General features: G+C 29.5%; 1 protein-coding gene across 5 annotated transcripts in view; it reads left to right on the top strand.

Annotated features, from left to right (window-relative positions):
* The window catches only part of LOC119615197 (nephrin), a 306,013-nt gene that overhangs the window by 182,768 nt on the left and 105,737 nt on the right, over positions 1-17,508 (top strand). For 3 of the 5 annotated variants that reach the window (XM_037971298.1, XM_037971284.1, XM_037971303.1), the window contains one exon: positions 4,190-4,339. The exons of 1 other annotated variant lie outside the window; for it this stretch is intronic. In XM_037971298.1, coding sequence (XP_037827226.1) covers positions 4,190-4,339 — 150 coding nt within the window. The remainder of the gene's footprint in view (positions 1-4,189; positions 4,340-17,508) is intronic. One more of the 5 variants, XM_037971292.1, reaches the window with a different exon arrangement.

The raw sequence follows: 17,508 nt of genomic DNA, 5'->3' as shown, positions 1-17,508 counted from the left end.
TATACTATGCTACATAAATGTATGTATATAATATTTTTGTATAAATATTTTTTATATAAAGTTTGTAATAGTGTGCATATATTACCTTCTCTGTATATAGGAAAATATGCAGTTCATATTATGTTTATTAAACAATTACTTAACTTAGGAAACATTTTGTGCTAAAATTAACTATTTAATTAAACATTTATTTAGTATATATTGTAATGTTTAGTTACTTAAGTCAACCCATTCTTTTACCATAGTGAACATTTTCAATACTAATTTATTAGGTTATATAATGATTTAAAATTTCCAAACAGTTTATATTAATTTTCATATAAGAATGTTTCAAACGAGTAGAAGGGGGATCATTGCCATAGGGGCACCGAATAATTTAAAAACCAAGAAAACAATTTTATTTTATGTTTTGTGGTTACAATTTGAGAACGCATCAAAAAAAAAAAGAAGTGCCACCTTCTACCTTAACTATTCAGTTATACTCTCCTCTCAGCTAAAGGGCCCTTCAGACGATCACACTTTACGTACGACAAGTCTAATAAAAAAGTAAAATGAAATTCCATCCGTATGACAAAAAAAGAGAATAAAAGTGGTATAAAACATTAACAAAGTGAGATGGAAACAGCTGTTTCACTTCTTTTTTTTTTTGTATGTGCTTAATAAAAATACATCCCTGATCTAATGCGACTTGCTTGTTTTTTAAATCATTTCAAAAAATGAAGGGAGCCATACGACTGTAAAATTTTCGATTCGTATTTTCTCTCAATGTTACATATTGCATTTAGACGATCCCATCAGTCCTCTTCTACACAAAATTTTGACAGATCATATTACTTGAAAGCTCGTGTGAAGGGGGCTTAACAAAGTATAATAAGACGATTCCGACATTTTCATATCTATATCGTAGTCGAATATCGAAGTTAACCGAGTAAGAGCCGTAGAATATATGGTTCCCCTTAGAAAATAACGTCAAATATGAACCGATCCTAACAAAATTTGGTGGAGAGATATTTGTTGACATCAAAGTTAATTATGCCGAATTCATTGAAATAAACGTATTTTCAGAATGAGACTTTGCAAGGGGGCTGGGGTTAAATAATGGCCGCTCCTTACGAAATTTTGCAGTATCATTTCTGCTTTTATAAAACGTAGTCGTGCTTAGTTTTTGTAGGGATATTAGTATATTTGGCATAATTATGAGCTCCAAATCCCAATTTAAGGGGGTCCGGTTATATAGAGGCTATGAAATAATGCACCGATATCAACCATCAATCAATAGAGCTCGTTCTTGGGTCAAAAGTAATGCATGCCCTAAATTTCATCCAATTATGTATAAAAATGCGACCTGTAGTTGGATTACAAGGTTTATATAGACAGATGGACGGACGGGCATGGCTTAATTGACTCAAAAAATTATTCTGAGTCGATTGGTATACTCAAAGGTGTGTATAGGACAATAATTCTACGCGTTACAAATATCATTATAAAGAATTTTTATTGGAACCAAAATCTCTACACAGAGGAAAAAAGAAATATACACGCCTGGTACCAAATTGACACCAAAGAGTTTATAATTTTTCAATAACATCCGTTTTAAAAATATATACATACGTACGACAATACTATGTAACACTATGTAACGATTCGTTGTCAAAATCTAAATTTTATACACATCCGTTGTCTAAATGTTAACAAACGTGGTAAGCTCACTAATGGCAATGGATTGTTTGTCAATAGTGAGTTTACCACGTTTGTTAACATTTAGACAACTGATGTGTATAAAATTTAGATTTCGACAACGAATTGTTGTAAGGTTGTCTACATTACATAGTGCTGTCGTACGTATGTATGTATATACTTTGACAACGGATGTTATTGAAAAATTATAAACAGTTTGGTGTTAATTTGGTACCAGTCATGTACATTTCTTTTCCCTCTGTGTATACAAATGTTTATGATGATTGGTCCATAGGAAACCCTACAACCGTTATTAAGTCTCCTTTAGAACATTACTTAAGGGAACAAAATTTGACACAAATCAGTTTATAGAAATCAAAATTTCTACCAAAATTGAAACCATATTCTTCATTGAAGATCCCTTGCCCATATATATAAGATAATAAAAAAATCAACACTAATGACGTTTTGGAAAATATTATTCACTATTTCAAATTCTGTAGAGTCCGATCGACCATAAAACTCCTCAGACCTATGTCCACCTTTCAAAACTAACTTTTATTTACAACTTACGCTTTGATGGTTTCCTAATTTATCCGAGCCTCTAAAAGGCCTTGATGCTTACTTATACGTACTTACTTATATATTAATATAAGGAGAAACCTATTGGAATTCTCTTTTAATTTACGACACATGCTTTGAAAGTAGGTATATGAGATTACTTTTCACGAATTATTTAAACTTAAACTTTTAAATGAAAATCCTTATTGCGATTTGTTCTTAAACTTTAAAACTGTCAATTTGTTTACAAAAAAAATAAAGTTAAGTTAAAGTAAGTAATTTTTTATGTAATTTTTGTTTTGGCTAAAAACATAAAATATATTTATATTGATAGCTCTATATTCATAAAGTGTACTACATAAATATTTTATACAAATTCTATTTATAAATATGAACGGTAGTTGCATTAAAAAAAGAAAAAAAAAAAAAAAAAACAATAATGTCTGCCATACTTCCGTTTACTTTTTAGTTTAATGCTTTTTTTCAACATCTTTGCAGTTACTAAAAATATTTTAGTAAATTCTGTTTGACTTTCGAGTAATTTCTGTATTATTCTGTCTTTTTTACATTCAATTTATTACTGAATTTTAAATAATTCATTCGATAGAAAGCCAAATACACAGAACAGTGTAAAATGTAAAAAAAACTCAACCAGGAAACTTTTAACATGAACATGAATTTCCTTTTACAAAAAAGGGGTTATTTTTTAATTTACAACAACCATATTTTATGTGTGTATACAGTAAATTCCCTTCTCTGCTTAACATCCTTTTGGCTTTTGTTAGTTAGTTCCTTTTAGTGTATGTATGTGTGTGTGTATGTTTTTATTTACATGCCTCATTATTTTGTTTAGCTAATTTTGTCTGATTTTATGGCAGAATTTTCGTTGCGTTATACCGTTTTTTTTTTTGTTTACTCCCTGATGGAGGAAAATTAGAAAAAGAAACAAAATCTGTTAAATAAGTGAATCAAAAGGAAGAGCTATAAGGAAAATGGAAAAAGGACTCATAATCACCTCGGCACGTGATGCGCTTTATGAGCTTTATATTTATGTATGTTTTATTTTGTGTGTGTGTGTGTGTGTATTTTCTTTTTATTTCATTTTATTCTATTTTATTGGTATTTGGAGCATATTTTCAGTTTCATCATTATTATCATCGTCATCATTATCTTTGTTATATTTTGTGAAATGGTATCACTGCCACCAGCATCAGCTCATCATCGTCAATGTTCTTGACTTGGTTGCTGGGATGATCAAGTTCAGCATCAAAGTGGAGAATGTGAAGGAGATGTTTTGTTTTTTCTGTTGTTTTTTTTTCTTTTTGTTCCCTTGAGTTTGCTAATCTGGTTTTGTGCACTTGTGCTTTGTAATTTTCATCTTTTACTCCTTCAATCAGCTGTTTGTTTTAGTTTGTTTTTTTTTCTTTTAATACGCAGTATATGTATATTATATACGAGGGTTGTTTGATAAATGTTATAAATTTAATATTTGTGCCTTTTGAATTGCTATTCCTTATAATTTATCAGAGATTTATAAAACAAATTTTCACAAAAATTTTGTTCTATAAAGGTTTGATAAATAATTATGGTTAAAACCCATGAAATTAATATCTTTCTATAATAAAAATCTATTGACATAATTTTCTCATTGTTTAAAAATAATGTCAATTACGTGGAGAAAAGTTTCGAATTTCAAATTTTTAAACATTATCAAGCAACTTCGTATTTACTGCAAAAAAACATATATATTTTTTAACTTAATTTATTTAACAACTATAATTTTTATGTTTTTTTTTTTTCATTTCAAACCATTTGTTTTATTTTTTTCTGGCTCATGAACTGCTGCACTACATTCATTTGTCTGTCTGTGTGTAACTAAATTTATTTGAATGTATCTTTGCGTGTGTATGTGTGTGAATTTTTCATATCACACGAACGGAAATCCCTGAAGAAGGTCTAGAATTGCTACCAGCTGAATTAACTGAAAATTCAAATACACCAAATCTAGTCATAATTGGCATTTCACTAGCAGCTTTTGGTTTTCTATTGGTTAATGCCGCTTTGGTGGCATGGTTTTTTGTTCATCAAAGGCGAAAAAAAGGTTTGTGTTTTATTATTTTTTTTTTGTTTTAATTTTATTTTCATTCATATTTTTGTCGTTGCAAGTATTTATCATTTAATTTATGTTTTATAATTAAGTTTGCAGTTAGTAGTTGTACAACTGTATTGAGGTCAGTTAATTATCTATGCTTATTTTTTTTTTTAAAATTACAAATGTTAGAACAAAATTATTAAAAATGATTCAAAAGAAATTAACAACTAATTAAAAGGTAAGTGCAATTTATTTTATGAAAATGCCAAATGAGTATAAGATAACAACGAATCTACAGATCAGGATATAATAGAGAATCCATCATTTGGTTCTTACATATATCGCACATATTGTTCATATACTTCCTAAACTAACTTCATTTAAACTAGATATTTATTCGTAGTGTTGTTGGTAACAGAGGTGAGGACCAAGAGAAATAAAAATGCCCGAAAATATTTCAAAACAAATACTACTATGATAGTACCTGGAAAGCTTAAATTCAGCAGCTTCCTTTATAACCTAATAAAATTACATAAAATTCGAACTATAGTCTTACAAATCGACCCTACATTCCGAAAAAACCCAATATTAAACAACTAAGAATGTATAGTCGGGCATGGCCTACCATATGATACCCTAGTGAGTTAAAAATGTGGGCTATTTTTCTAATAATAAACCATTTTTCCTTAATTCCGAAATATTTTAAAAATTTGTTACAAAAAAAAGTGTTTTTCTGAAAGAGGGGTTATATGGGGGCAAAGGTAAATATGGTCCCATCCGTATAAATTTTGGTAAAGCGATTTGCGATGACATTATAGTTATTTATGCAGAATTTCAATGTGATACTTCCCACCTTTGAGTCATTTTCTGAAGGGGACTTTGTATGGGGACTAAGGTCAAATGAGGCCCTATCATTACAAAAATCGGCCGTATCATTAAAACTTATATACAACTAAGATTTGCCGATTTTGTAGAGTTTTTACAAGATTTAACTTAATTATAAGCTTAAAAGCCCTATTCGGGGAGAACAGTTGTATGGGGGCTAGGCGAAATAATGGACCGATTTCAACCATTTTCAATAGGCTTTGTCATTGGGTCAAAATAAGAGTATTTGCCAAATTTTATCAAATTATCTGGAAAATTGCGAACTGTAGCGTGCGCACAAAGTTTACATGGACACACAGGCGGACAGACAGACCGACAGACGGACGGACAGACAGGCAGACATAGCTTAATCGAATCAGAAAGTGATTCTGAGCTGATTGGTATACTTTAGGATGAGTGTAGGACCAATATTTTTGGGTCCTACAAACATCAGCACAAACTCATAATACCCTATGGTGTTGTAGGGTATAATTAAACAATTTATGTATGTTACATAATAGACAATCGAACTCTGCCTTCAGTTACATTTACATGATTCATACCCCAAACCTCTTTAAAATTTATCAATTATAATTCATATCCCTATCAAACTTTCATTACACGCTTCCGTTTCCTTCTTTAGAGCCTTCGATGTCAAATCATCTCTTGTGATTAAGCCCACAATGAATTATAACCACACACTTGTTTTGAGTTTTGTGTGTGTGTGTGTGCATAAATTTATTGTGCATTTTAGATTTAAATATATAAATATTTTCTTATACGAAGCTATAAGGCAAAAGTAAACAAATAAATCCTTAACAACAAAAACACAAAAAGTTAAATTTACAATTTTAATAATTTATAAAACAAAAAGCTACTCAAGAGTAAAGTTTATGTATGTATGTGTGTGTGGGGTAGTTTAAAAATAGAAAAACTGTATATTTTTTTCTAGCAAATTCTATGATCCGGAAATTAAATATCCTTCACAACAACTGAAAAAATAAGCAAGAAATTAAAAAAAAAATAACTTCTTAAACAACTACACATTTATTCAAGCACATACATACAAAAAAGTACATGCAATATGTATATAAATACTGGTATAAAAACAACAACAACAAAACTAAACCTTTAATTCTTGGCAAAAAAAAATATATACACTTGCACACATATTAATTTTAAATAAGAAAAGCTTAGATATTTACGCACACTAATGTGTTTATTTTAGAACACAAATCTCTATTTTCCCATTTTTTCTATGTATTTGTATTAGCAACAGTGTTGTCAATTTCTCTGTTTTAAAAAAAACGTACTTGCTACTGAAACTGTACTAAAATTTGTATATGAATTTACATGCGTATACGAAGGAATTCTCATTAAAAATATAAATATCACGGTAATGATTTGTACTTACACCACTACTTACTTTTCAATGACTACTATAATGACTTACATACGTTAATAAATACATTATTTTAAAATTTTGCCGTTTTATTTGAACATTTTAGTTGAAAGTTTGTTTTGTCTGAAAACCATTATTTGACACACAATGATATAACAACCCAGCAAAAACTTACATTGAAAAGTAAGTTGCTGAGTAAGTACAAGTCATTTAGCATGTTTCGTCGGATAAGTAGTGGTGTTGTGAGTATAATAGCTAACAAAAGTCCCAATTTTTTTGTGCAACAAATAAAATTACTTTTGAACTCTCTATTTGTAAGAACTTATTTAAGTAGTTATTTCTGAGTTAAAATGCTAATGAATAAGTGAAAACCGGTCTTTATGCTTTTAAGCTTTCATATTCAATACTTTCCAATATAAGTTTTTGCTGGGAATATACAGCTTTATCAATACTTTCTAGCTATTTAAAATCTTAAAGTTAGTTTTAAGCCATTTTTGCCATAACTCTTGACAACACTGAGTAGCACTCATTCTGATGCCATAACACTCTCACTTATTTGTATTTTTAGCAGTGTGTAACATGGCCATTATATTGATTTCTTATTACATTAATAATAAATACCACAACCAAGAACTACTGACTTTAAATCGAACTAAAACAACTAAATTGATAAAATATACACACTTGTGGTCGAAAAATTAGGTTAACTATAATTTCGGAAAATGTTCTTCTGTAGTGTCTGGTGATAATTATGAACGGATATAATTCAATTATGATTTTTTGTCGTTTATATTCTCTTTATTTCGACATTGAAAAGTGTCCTTTCCCAAACATTGTTCAATTAGTTTTAGACTTATTCAGCAACTTTATCGGCTTTGGTGGTGGACGTTGAATCTTATGTAACGATGATCTGAAGTTAAGTGCTCGTCCGAAACTCTCCAATTCTGAATTTCGTTTAACTATAAGATCTTCTAATCTTCCCTTTAATTGGCACCTTTCTAATTTTGAAAGGACCGGTGCTCTGTCTTTTGGATTTGACTCCTCAACGTTACCAGCGGTGGCTAATTACCGTTTTAGGTATTTTATTGTCCTTTTAGTGACTTTTGTAAGAGTGCTTCCAATTGTAACCTTTCCATTTTGAAGATTACAACTTTAGAGCCGAAATAAGAATTACTTTTGTTCTTGGTAAGACTAGCCATGGAGTTCTGGTCCTTTACCTATTCCAAGTAAAGTTCCTTCGGGTTTTTCTTTCCTGTAAACGGTCAGTTAAGCATTTTGGCTTCTAAGAACATCAAATATACGCCAGTTTACTGTAGATAGTGGACTTTAAGAGCACATATTAAAAACTAAGTCTACCTAGTAGTATGATCAAAAGTATATACATACATATTGTTGTGTATGTGTGTGTGCTAATAGTATTGCTTTTGTTACAAACAAGTTCTTAAATAAGTACAAAAACAAAATAAGAAGGTTAAAAAACAATCTAAATAACAAACAAGTTGTTTTTTTAATAGGTTTTATAGGACTACTACTAGTTTATACTCGTACTATTACGAGAATAGTATTTCATCTTCTATGTCAGTGGTTGGCTGCAAATTTGTGTATTTTGGTATTGTCCATCTATGTGTTTTTTTCTTTTTCAGAGAATGAAAATGTCTGTGTATTTATTACTACCCAGCAGTTCGGTCGGACAGTCCCGAACTCCCTATTTAACCTACCACATAGGGTTATACCTAGCCACCAACTGTCCAGGTGACTGGCTATTTTAACATGTGCTTGTCCTACGAGGAAGTCAATCGACTCCCCATAGGTTACGAAGGGGCAGACAAGTGTTTTTTAAGTGTCCACTCTCTTGCTTACAAAGGGGACACTAAAGAGACGATTATCTTCACCCTCGTTTACAAAGAGTACATCTGTGACGAAAGACGAATTAGTGCCAACCAGGTGGTTAGACGTTAGTGGAAATCACTGTCTTTTTCGGATGCATTGACTCTTTGTCGAACTGCAGGGTAGAGTTAGAGGATATCTGTGTGTCTTTGTTTGTTTCCTTTTAACACATTTCTCAGTTAGCTGTTGATACTTACAAGAGTAAATAGTTTTATCTTTTAGACTTAACCACAATACCAGGAACAGTAATGCAAAATAATATAATAAATTAGGTCACGACCAATAATAGCACATAGAAAAAGAGTTCATATTGGGTCCTATTTCAGTCAAGCCTTTTAAAAGGTTACTACTTATTTTCTTATATAATCCTTCCGAGATCCTGTTTTATCTAATTCTTGTTTTGTTTTATCTAATTCTTTCTTTCTTTTAGAATATAAAATCCTTTTGTTATCTGGTTTAGTTACAAAGTTTTTCTAAACCTTAAATCATAAGCATAGTTTTAGGAAAACCGAAAATTTGTTGCTTTAAATGTGAACATATTTCACTTTATATATCTTTAAACCACTGTAATTTGACGTTTTGTTATGTTGCGTTATTTGGACTTGATTCAACTTTAGTGAATAAAAACAAAAGCAGCTTTTCGTTATATATAGAAAATATAGCATTGTAATAGTGTAAAATATATTTTTAGAAAAAAAAAACATATTACGGCTACATGATGCGAAAATAGCTCCTATACTAATGCACAAATATTCTCTGGCTTAAGGTGTTGACAATTTATTTGATTGTTTACAAATTAAATCGACCAGTTGACATCATACAACGAAACCAAGAAATTTCTTATCATTCTTTGCCCCTTTTATTATCAGATCTTTGCTCTTATTGCAGGGACTTTGGTATTTCGCATAACGAACGTATTTTGATCATTAGATAGTTTTCTTTTACAAAAGATGTGTTCAGAACTACTTATAAATTCTATATGCGGTAGGTATGTATACGATCCAGAGAGAAGTTTATTAGATCGAAAAAATTTCCACTTTATTTATAGCAACACCCTTTTCAAAAAAAAAAGCACCAACTCTCATATAGTGTAGGAGACAATGACAGACGGAGAGTTAGTATATAGCAATACAGAAGGAAACATGTTGTAGTTATATACAAGGATTTAAAAAAATTTACCACAATATGGAATTTACTCTCGCTTCGTGCTGCCTGTATAGCTGGTTTATTTTCCTCTTCATATTATATATTTTTTTGTGTTTTTAAATTTAATCCCTTTAGGCAGGTTGGGAAGCAGCTAGCTTTTCCCACCAGCCATCTATACAGTCAGTTAGTGAGGCAACCAAAGCCAGCCTTTTTGTGGTTCCATAGGAAATTCTGCTTTATTATGGCTAGCATTGTATGTGGTTTATTCCTGACGATGATGATGGTGGTCCTGGTGATGCTTACTACAGCTGTATGTTGTTTACCGCTTACCACTCATTCGTTGGTGCGCTCGTTTGGTTTGTTCACTCATTCATTCATTGTTGGCCATGTTGTTGTGGCAAGATTATCATTTTTCACTTATGTCATCATCCCAGCATAAATACATACTTTTTTTCCTCTTATTATTTTTATTTTGTAATGCCAAGGAATTTAATCTTCTTTCTCCAATACTTATTTTTTACCCCTGCCCCTCCCTATATTCAGTTTATAGTATTTTATATTTTTCGTATTTTTTAAAAATATGATGATGATGAAAATCTCGGAGAAAAAATAATATTTTTAGAAGGCATTAAACTAAAGTACACAGTGAAAAAAAGGCGATGTGTTTAAGATGTTGTAGTAGTTGCTGTTGTTGTTTTTGGGTATTTGTTGTCTGCATACAATACCAATAACAACAGCAACAACACGTAATAAATAATCTCTAGTTTATGCACAATACTGAAGAATTTCGTTTCCTTATTTCTACCATTTTTTTCGTTCTTCGGTTTAATGTTATTTTTGTTGTACCATTATTACTTTGTACATACTTTTAGCCTTTTGTTTGAATTTAAGCTGATAAAAATCTACAGCAGCAATAAGGACCACATAAAATAAAATAAAAAATAAGAGCCCTACATGCGGCAATAGCGAATCTTAAATAAACTTTATGTTTATTGAAAAAAGAATGTTGTTTTGATGACTTTTAAAAAGCTCTAAAATTCTTTTCCATTGATACACATACAATCACACAGATGTATATATTTCAGAATAGAATTTTCTAAAAATGTATTTAATTTTAATTTTGGACCATATACTTCATAGTTTCAGAAGAGGTATTTTAAAAAAGCTATATTTTTGGAAGTTTGTGTATATGTATATCGATACCAGATTTGAATCTGTAGGATATTTCGATTCTACACGGATCTATAAAAATTGCAAATGTAGTGACTAACTTATTGATTGATAAAGGTATATACATATGTATGTGTATCCTTCGTTGTTCTGTTGAAGGGTATATAATAAACCGAACACCATAGAAAATGAACCATGAGAAAAATAACAAAAACAGCAACAAAGCGCTGGAAAAGAAATGAAGTAAATCAAAACACATACTTAAAATCTCCTTTTCATATAAAATAAACAAATTCAAATTTGTTTTCATTTAATACAGTGATGTTCAAAATAAATTGGATAATTGACCCAGTAAAAACTTTCAATAACATGTAAGGAGTTTAAATGATAAAATTTACTTACACATTAGCATTTTAAGTCATTATTTTTGAACACGGTGATATCATTAGAAGAATGTACTTACCACAAACGATTACAAGTAATTAGAAAAAGTAGTCATTGTAAATCGAATGAAAAAACGTATACAGCTTCTACATATATCTTCACTAGCAAGATGACTAATGAATTAGAAAGTATTTATTTAACACATTATTAGTAAGACCTTATTGGACTACTTCTAGCAAGATGACTAATGAATTAGAAAGTATTTATATAACACATTATTGGTAAGACCTTATTAGACTACTTCTAAGTAATTCAGACGATATATAGTAGCCATTGAAAAGTATGTTGTTAGATAAGTAATTACAATTGAAAGCTATTATATTTGAAATTGATTTGCAACGATTTCTTAAAGCAATTTTTATGCTGAAATTTAAAGCTTAAAATATAGCATATTTTTAGGTGCATTACCTAGCCTTACCCAAGCCTAGGAGTTGAAACCTACATATATCCTCGCTGGCCTATGTGACCGATAGATGTAGAGTCTATATATCTTCGATAGAAAAACTCCAGTAAGTAAGACCGAAAGAGGGTTAAAGTTAAGTTTTACTGATTTACTCCTTACATATTACTCTTAGTTTTTTTCACACTGTTGTTGCTGAATAATAAAATCGTTTTTTTTTTTTCTTATATTTTTCTAAAACCATAAAGTATTTTTATTCAAAAAGTAAATTGAATACCGCTGCATTATTACCATTCGCTAAATCTCTTCTGTTCCATTGAATACTTAAACTACACTTTTGCCACAAAGACCAACAGAATACATGAACGTATTTGTAGTTTCTTTTGTGGTTGCAAATAAAGTTAAAAAACACGAATATATGTACATTTATTTTCAATTTATGAACTTAAATCTTTCACTTGATTGCCATGAATGTATAAGTATGTGCTGGGGATTTTGAGTAATAAGCATCTTTTCTTTGAATTAAATGTTTGCTATAAAATTAAATGGCAAGGAGTTATTAAGTTAGGTTTTATTTTTAATATATTAATAAAATTCTTTAAATCTAGATTAAGGGGTTCTTTTCATTAGATGGAAACTATAGGGGATACACATAAATAAAGCCATTGTCATACAAAGAGGGTATGTTGATTTTGTTATTTCACTTGTAACAAATTGAAATAATGAACTACAAAAGCTCCTTACTTAAGATTCCATAACGTTGGACAAGACTGAAAAATACAATTAGTTTTTGTTATACACAGAGGGAAAAAGAAATATATATGCCTGGTAACAAAATGGACACCAAACTGTTTATAATTTTTCAATAACATTCGTTGTCACAAGTATATACATACGTACGACAACACTATGTAATTGTTGCAATGTTGTCAAAATCTATATTTTATACACATCCGTTGTCTAAATGTTAACAAACGTGGTAAGCTCGCTATTAACAAACAATCCGTTTCCAATAGTGAGCTTACCACGTTTGTTAACATTTAGACAACGGATGTGTATAAAATTTAAATTTCGACAACGAATTTTTGCAATGTTGACAACGTTGCGTTGTCAACATTACATAGTGTTATCGCAGGTATGTATATACTTTGACAACGGATGTTATTGAAAAATTATAAACTCTTTGGTGTCAATTTGGTACCAGGTGTGTATAATTCCTTTTCTCTTTGTGTAGTTATCAGTTTTCAAAATCGCGATTTTATTAATTTCTGAAGTCGTTTTTTTCTCGAAACTGTGTTATTATATTAAATATGACCCTCTTCTAGAATACATGCGTTATGTGTATAATTCAAATAAAATCAAGGACATCATCATATTTACCTACATACATATGTACTTATATAAAGGAACTTTAGTTTACCAATTTCAAGAATTTTTTAAAATAAAATACAATACATATGTATGTGTTGTATAAAAATTTCCAAACAAAGTCATGTTCTATCTGTCAAACGTATTCGATAGATATACAATTATATAAAAATTGAAACAAAACATAAACGAAATTGAAAATAAAGAAAAACTTTTCATGGCACACAGAGATGAAAACAAAATTGTTGAGTGGTGAGACTCAATTGTAAATGAATACGAAAGCAGAACAAAAAAAAAACTAAAAGATAAAAGTGTGTAGTCGTCGTGTTTCATTTAAAGTTTTTCATAAATCTGCAACATTTTGCTTTTTCTCATCTGTGAACGGATAATAAAAACAAATAAAGGATGTGTCAGTGTTAAGTCAAGCCAAGTCAAACGTTTCTAATACTTTATTTAAAGGAAAGAAGACTTTTTGACAAAAAAATTTGAGCAAAACTCGTTTATGAACACATACACACACATACATATTTAATCATGATAAAATTATTGAAGCTGGAGGTGAAGATGATGATGATGATGGTGATGTATTCGTATAATTGCTGTAAAAGTAATAAAAGTACACTCATATGTATAACAAGTACAACTTTGATTTCAATAGAATCAATTGAAAATTGTTCAACAATTTCCGTTTGTCGAGTTGTTTTGGAGAACACACAGACACCACACCAATACATACATACATACATACAATCTTTTGTATTAAATATTGCAATATCGTTTCATGTAACTGTCGTATGTTACAGATTATATTGAACGGAAAAGAAAATAATGCGTTTCATCTCTTAACTGTGCATAAAATACACACTCATACCCACTAGAACTTGCTTTCTCTTCCATAGTATAGTACAATTTATAAGCTTTTTTTATCCGGTTTTTATGAGAGTTTTCAAACTTCCTTAACAATATTTTATTAGAGATTTTTTTTCTGCCTCATACCACCATCATCACCATAAATATTGTACTCTTTCGCACGTATAGTTGTTGTAGACGTTGTTCTGGCAAAGAATATTAAAAAAAAAACTAAAAACAAAATGAGAAAAATTTAAATTCAGAGAGGTTTTGTTTGGAATTCTTTAATTGAAATGAAAATCGTAAAAACCAACTTTGACCAGAATGTTGGCATACGGTGTGGGAAAGAACAAAAAAAAAGAATTAAAAATACAAAAGACTATTTTTTCCTTTTCTCTAGAAAATAAAAATAATAATTTTCAAATAATAAAACTGCCAGCACAACTAGTGTGGTGGTAGTCAGTCAGTCCAGGCTATTCTAGAATCATATTCATAGTATGGCTAGTTATGGTACCAACACTTTAAAGTGCAAAACAAAAAAACAATAACTACAAATAAACTAAAGTTTACTTGGAGTTATAATAATAATAAAAAAAATAACTACAACTACCACTAAAACTATAAAACAACAACTTCAGAAAAAAAGGAAATAAAACAAATATTTATAAGCAACTTTTACATGGTGTACGAGTATTTGAAAATTTTCAGCCTTCTTTGGTGAAATATTATGAAAAAAAAAAAACTTAACATGCAAGAGTAATGGAGTTGATGAACAAGAAATATAAAACTATTTTTATAATTTCATTCAACTTTTATTGTTTTCCACCATAGATGGGTAGTTGCAACATTTTCTTTAAATTGAATTATGTATTTTACTTTTACAAACTTCTTAAATTAAAACATTTATCAAAGTGTTATAACGTAAGGTCTTATTTTACACGGGCGTAATAGAAGTGCAGATGGTAATAGTTAAATAATTGCTTAGAAAATAAAAATCAAGTTTGATTTAAACAAATGTTATTGAATGAATAGAAAAACTATGAAGTTATTGTTGAGTACATCTGACCATTTGTTGCCTTAGTACCAGCTCAAAGAAGAACTAATCGATAAACTGGAAAAGTATACATATACATTGACAGTGTAGTTAGTTAGTTAGTTAGTTAGTTAGTTAGGTAGTTAGTTAGGGTAGTTAGTTAGTTAGTTAGGTTATTAGTTAGTTAGTTAGTTAGGTTAGTTAGGTAGTTGTTAAGTTAGTTGAGTTAGTTAGTTAGTTAGGTTAGTTAGTTAGTTAGTTAGTTTAGTTAGTAGTTAGTTAGTTAGTTAGTTAGTTAGTAGTTAGTTAGTTAGTTGTTATTTAGTTAGTTAGTTAGTTAGGTTAGTTATGTTAGTTAGTTAGTTAGTTAGTTGTTAGTTAGTTAGTTAGTTAAGTTAGTTAGTAGTTAGTTAGTTAGTTAGATAGTTAGTAGTTATTTAGTTAGTTAGTTAGTTAGTTAGTTAGTTAGTAGTAGTTTAGTTAGTTAGTAGTTAGTTAGTATTAGTTAGTTAGTTAGTAGTTAGTTAGTTAGTTAGTTAGTTAGTTAGTTCGTTAGTTAGTTAGTTCGTTCGTTAGTTAGCTTCGTTAGTTAGTTAGTTAGTTAGTTAGTTAGTTCGTAATTAGTTAATTATCTTAAAATAATATTAATTAAAAAAAGGTTTTTTTAAGTTAGTTAGTTTGAAAGGAGGATGTACATATATACATCAAATCGGAAGAAATACACCTAGGCCTCTATCGGGCCTGTCCTCCTCCGGTCCACCAGACTAGAACACTAACCGCTAACCTACCGGAGGCCAAAATACTAGTTAAGGAAGTACCACAAAGTTCCCTCAAACATACATATATGGGCGGTAGGGTCTATTAAAAAATTCGGTAGAGAGATTTCGGCTTGTAAGAAACTTACTTCTGTATATCGAATTTCAGCGCTATACTCGTATTTTCAAGCCAGTAATATGCGTTACAGTCATTTTGTGAAGAGGGCTAGGGGTCAATTATGGACCGATTCTCATAAAATTTGGTAGATAGATTTTTGCTCTTGAAACTTACTTATGTCGAATTTCAGCGCTATACTCGTATTTTCAATCCAGTAATGGGCGTAAAAATAATTTTTTTGGAGGTGACTATATATGAGAGGAAGTGTCAATTATGGACCGATCCTCATAAAATTTGTTAGAAATAATTTGGCTCATATAAAACTTATTTATATCGAGTTTCATCGCTTCACCCGCATTTTTAAAACAGTTATGACTGTTTAACCCAAAATATACATATATATATTTTTATATGTGTATGATCAATATCTCGACGTGTTATAAAAGGAATGACAAAATCAAAATTTTTGATGGTGGGTATAAAAAGTACCACAAATAAGTACGAATTTTACCCTTTAAACGTCCGAATTTCCCAAAAGTTTCAAACTTATATTAGTATTTTTTTCAATAAAGTACGAATGTAATATAAATTTTGTTTGTCAATAATTCTTTTAAATAAAAATTGTTTAACAGGAAACCCTATATCTGTACACATCAGTCCATAATTAATCCAAGTACCCACTAATGGCCCAATGAACAGCATCAAACTTATATGCTATGTAATTCCATATCAAACCACATTTCTATAATATTTGACTTTGGCTTTAAACATTATTTGTTCAAATTTTATAAATATTTATTAACGACACTTTTTAGCCTTTTATCTCTGTTTGTATGAGTTTGTGTGTATGTGGTAAAAACGTTTTATTTGAGTTGAAATTTCTTTTTAAATTATATTAAAAATTGGTCATCCGTTATAAAGGAAAATATATAAAAACCACAAAACCTCAATAAAATCAGTAGATATTAAGAATGGTCCAATAACTAATTGCTAGTTTGTCAGTTTTTATTAGTCTTCGATTTTTTTTTCTTTCTTCTTATTTTTATTTTAGGAAATTTTTTATCTTAAATTTTCTACCATTTAAGTCTGTGGTCAGTTTAACTTTAAAAGCAAACACTATTGCAACATTGTAAAATTTTAATTAAGATTCTTCTTTAAATACAAAGATATACAAACATACATACAGATGTTCAAAAAGGCAGAAAGAATAAAGAAAAGCAATCACACACATACACACACACGAAAACATTGGAAATATCCTTTGATTTTATATGGGTAAATAATTGGGTGTGTATTAGCAGCAGATAGAGGTGAATGTGTGTTGATGTTGTACCTTTACACACAAACACATTCGTATATGATTGTTTTTCGTATTTAATCGAAGAAAAACTTAATGTTTTTTTATGGAATCTTTTGAAAACTTACCGAAAATTAAAAGAACTGAAGACCTAAATTTAAACATACATAATAATATCTAATACCAAAAAATATTATTTTTTTTTATTATTTATAAAAGTCCTAAAAAAATAAATAATGAAAACCAGTGAAATAAACATGATATATTACTTTGTTGTTATATTTCGTTGTTTAAAGTTTCAATATTTTTGTATTAAATGTTGTTTGTTCTTTCTTCCATGTTTCTTTTTTATATACATTATACTTCTATTAAATATTGTTATGTTTTTCTAATGCCATCTTCAAATAAAAACAAACTCAATGACATTTGTATCGCATCGTATTGC

The sequence above is a fragment of the Lucilia sericata genome, unplaced genomic scaffold (assembly GCF_015586225.1).
Source record: "Lucilia sericata isolate MDLA Ls3-8-SP2 unplaced genomic scaffold, ASM1558622v1 Contig000046F_arrow, whole genome shotgun sequence".
Taxonomy (NCBI): domain Eukaryota; kingdom Metazoa; phylum Arthropoda; class Insecta; order Diptera; family Calliphoridae; genus Lucilia; species Lucilia sericata.
This window is presented reverse-complemented; position numbering and strand designations above follow the sequence as displayed.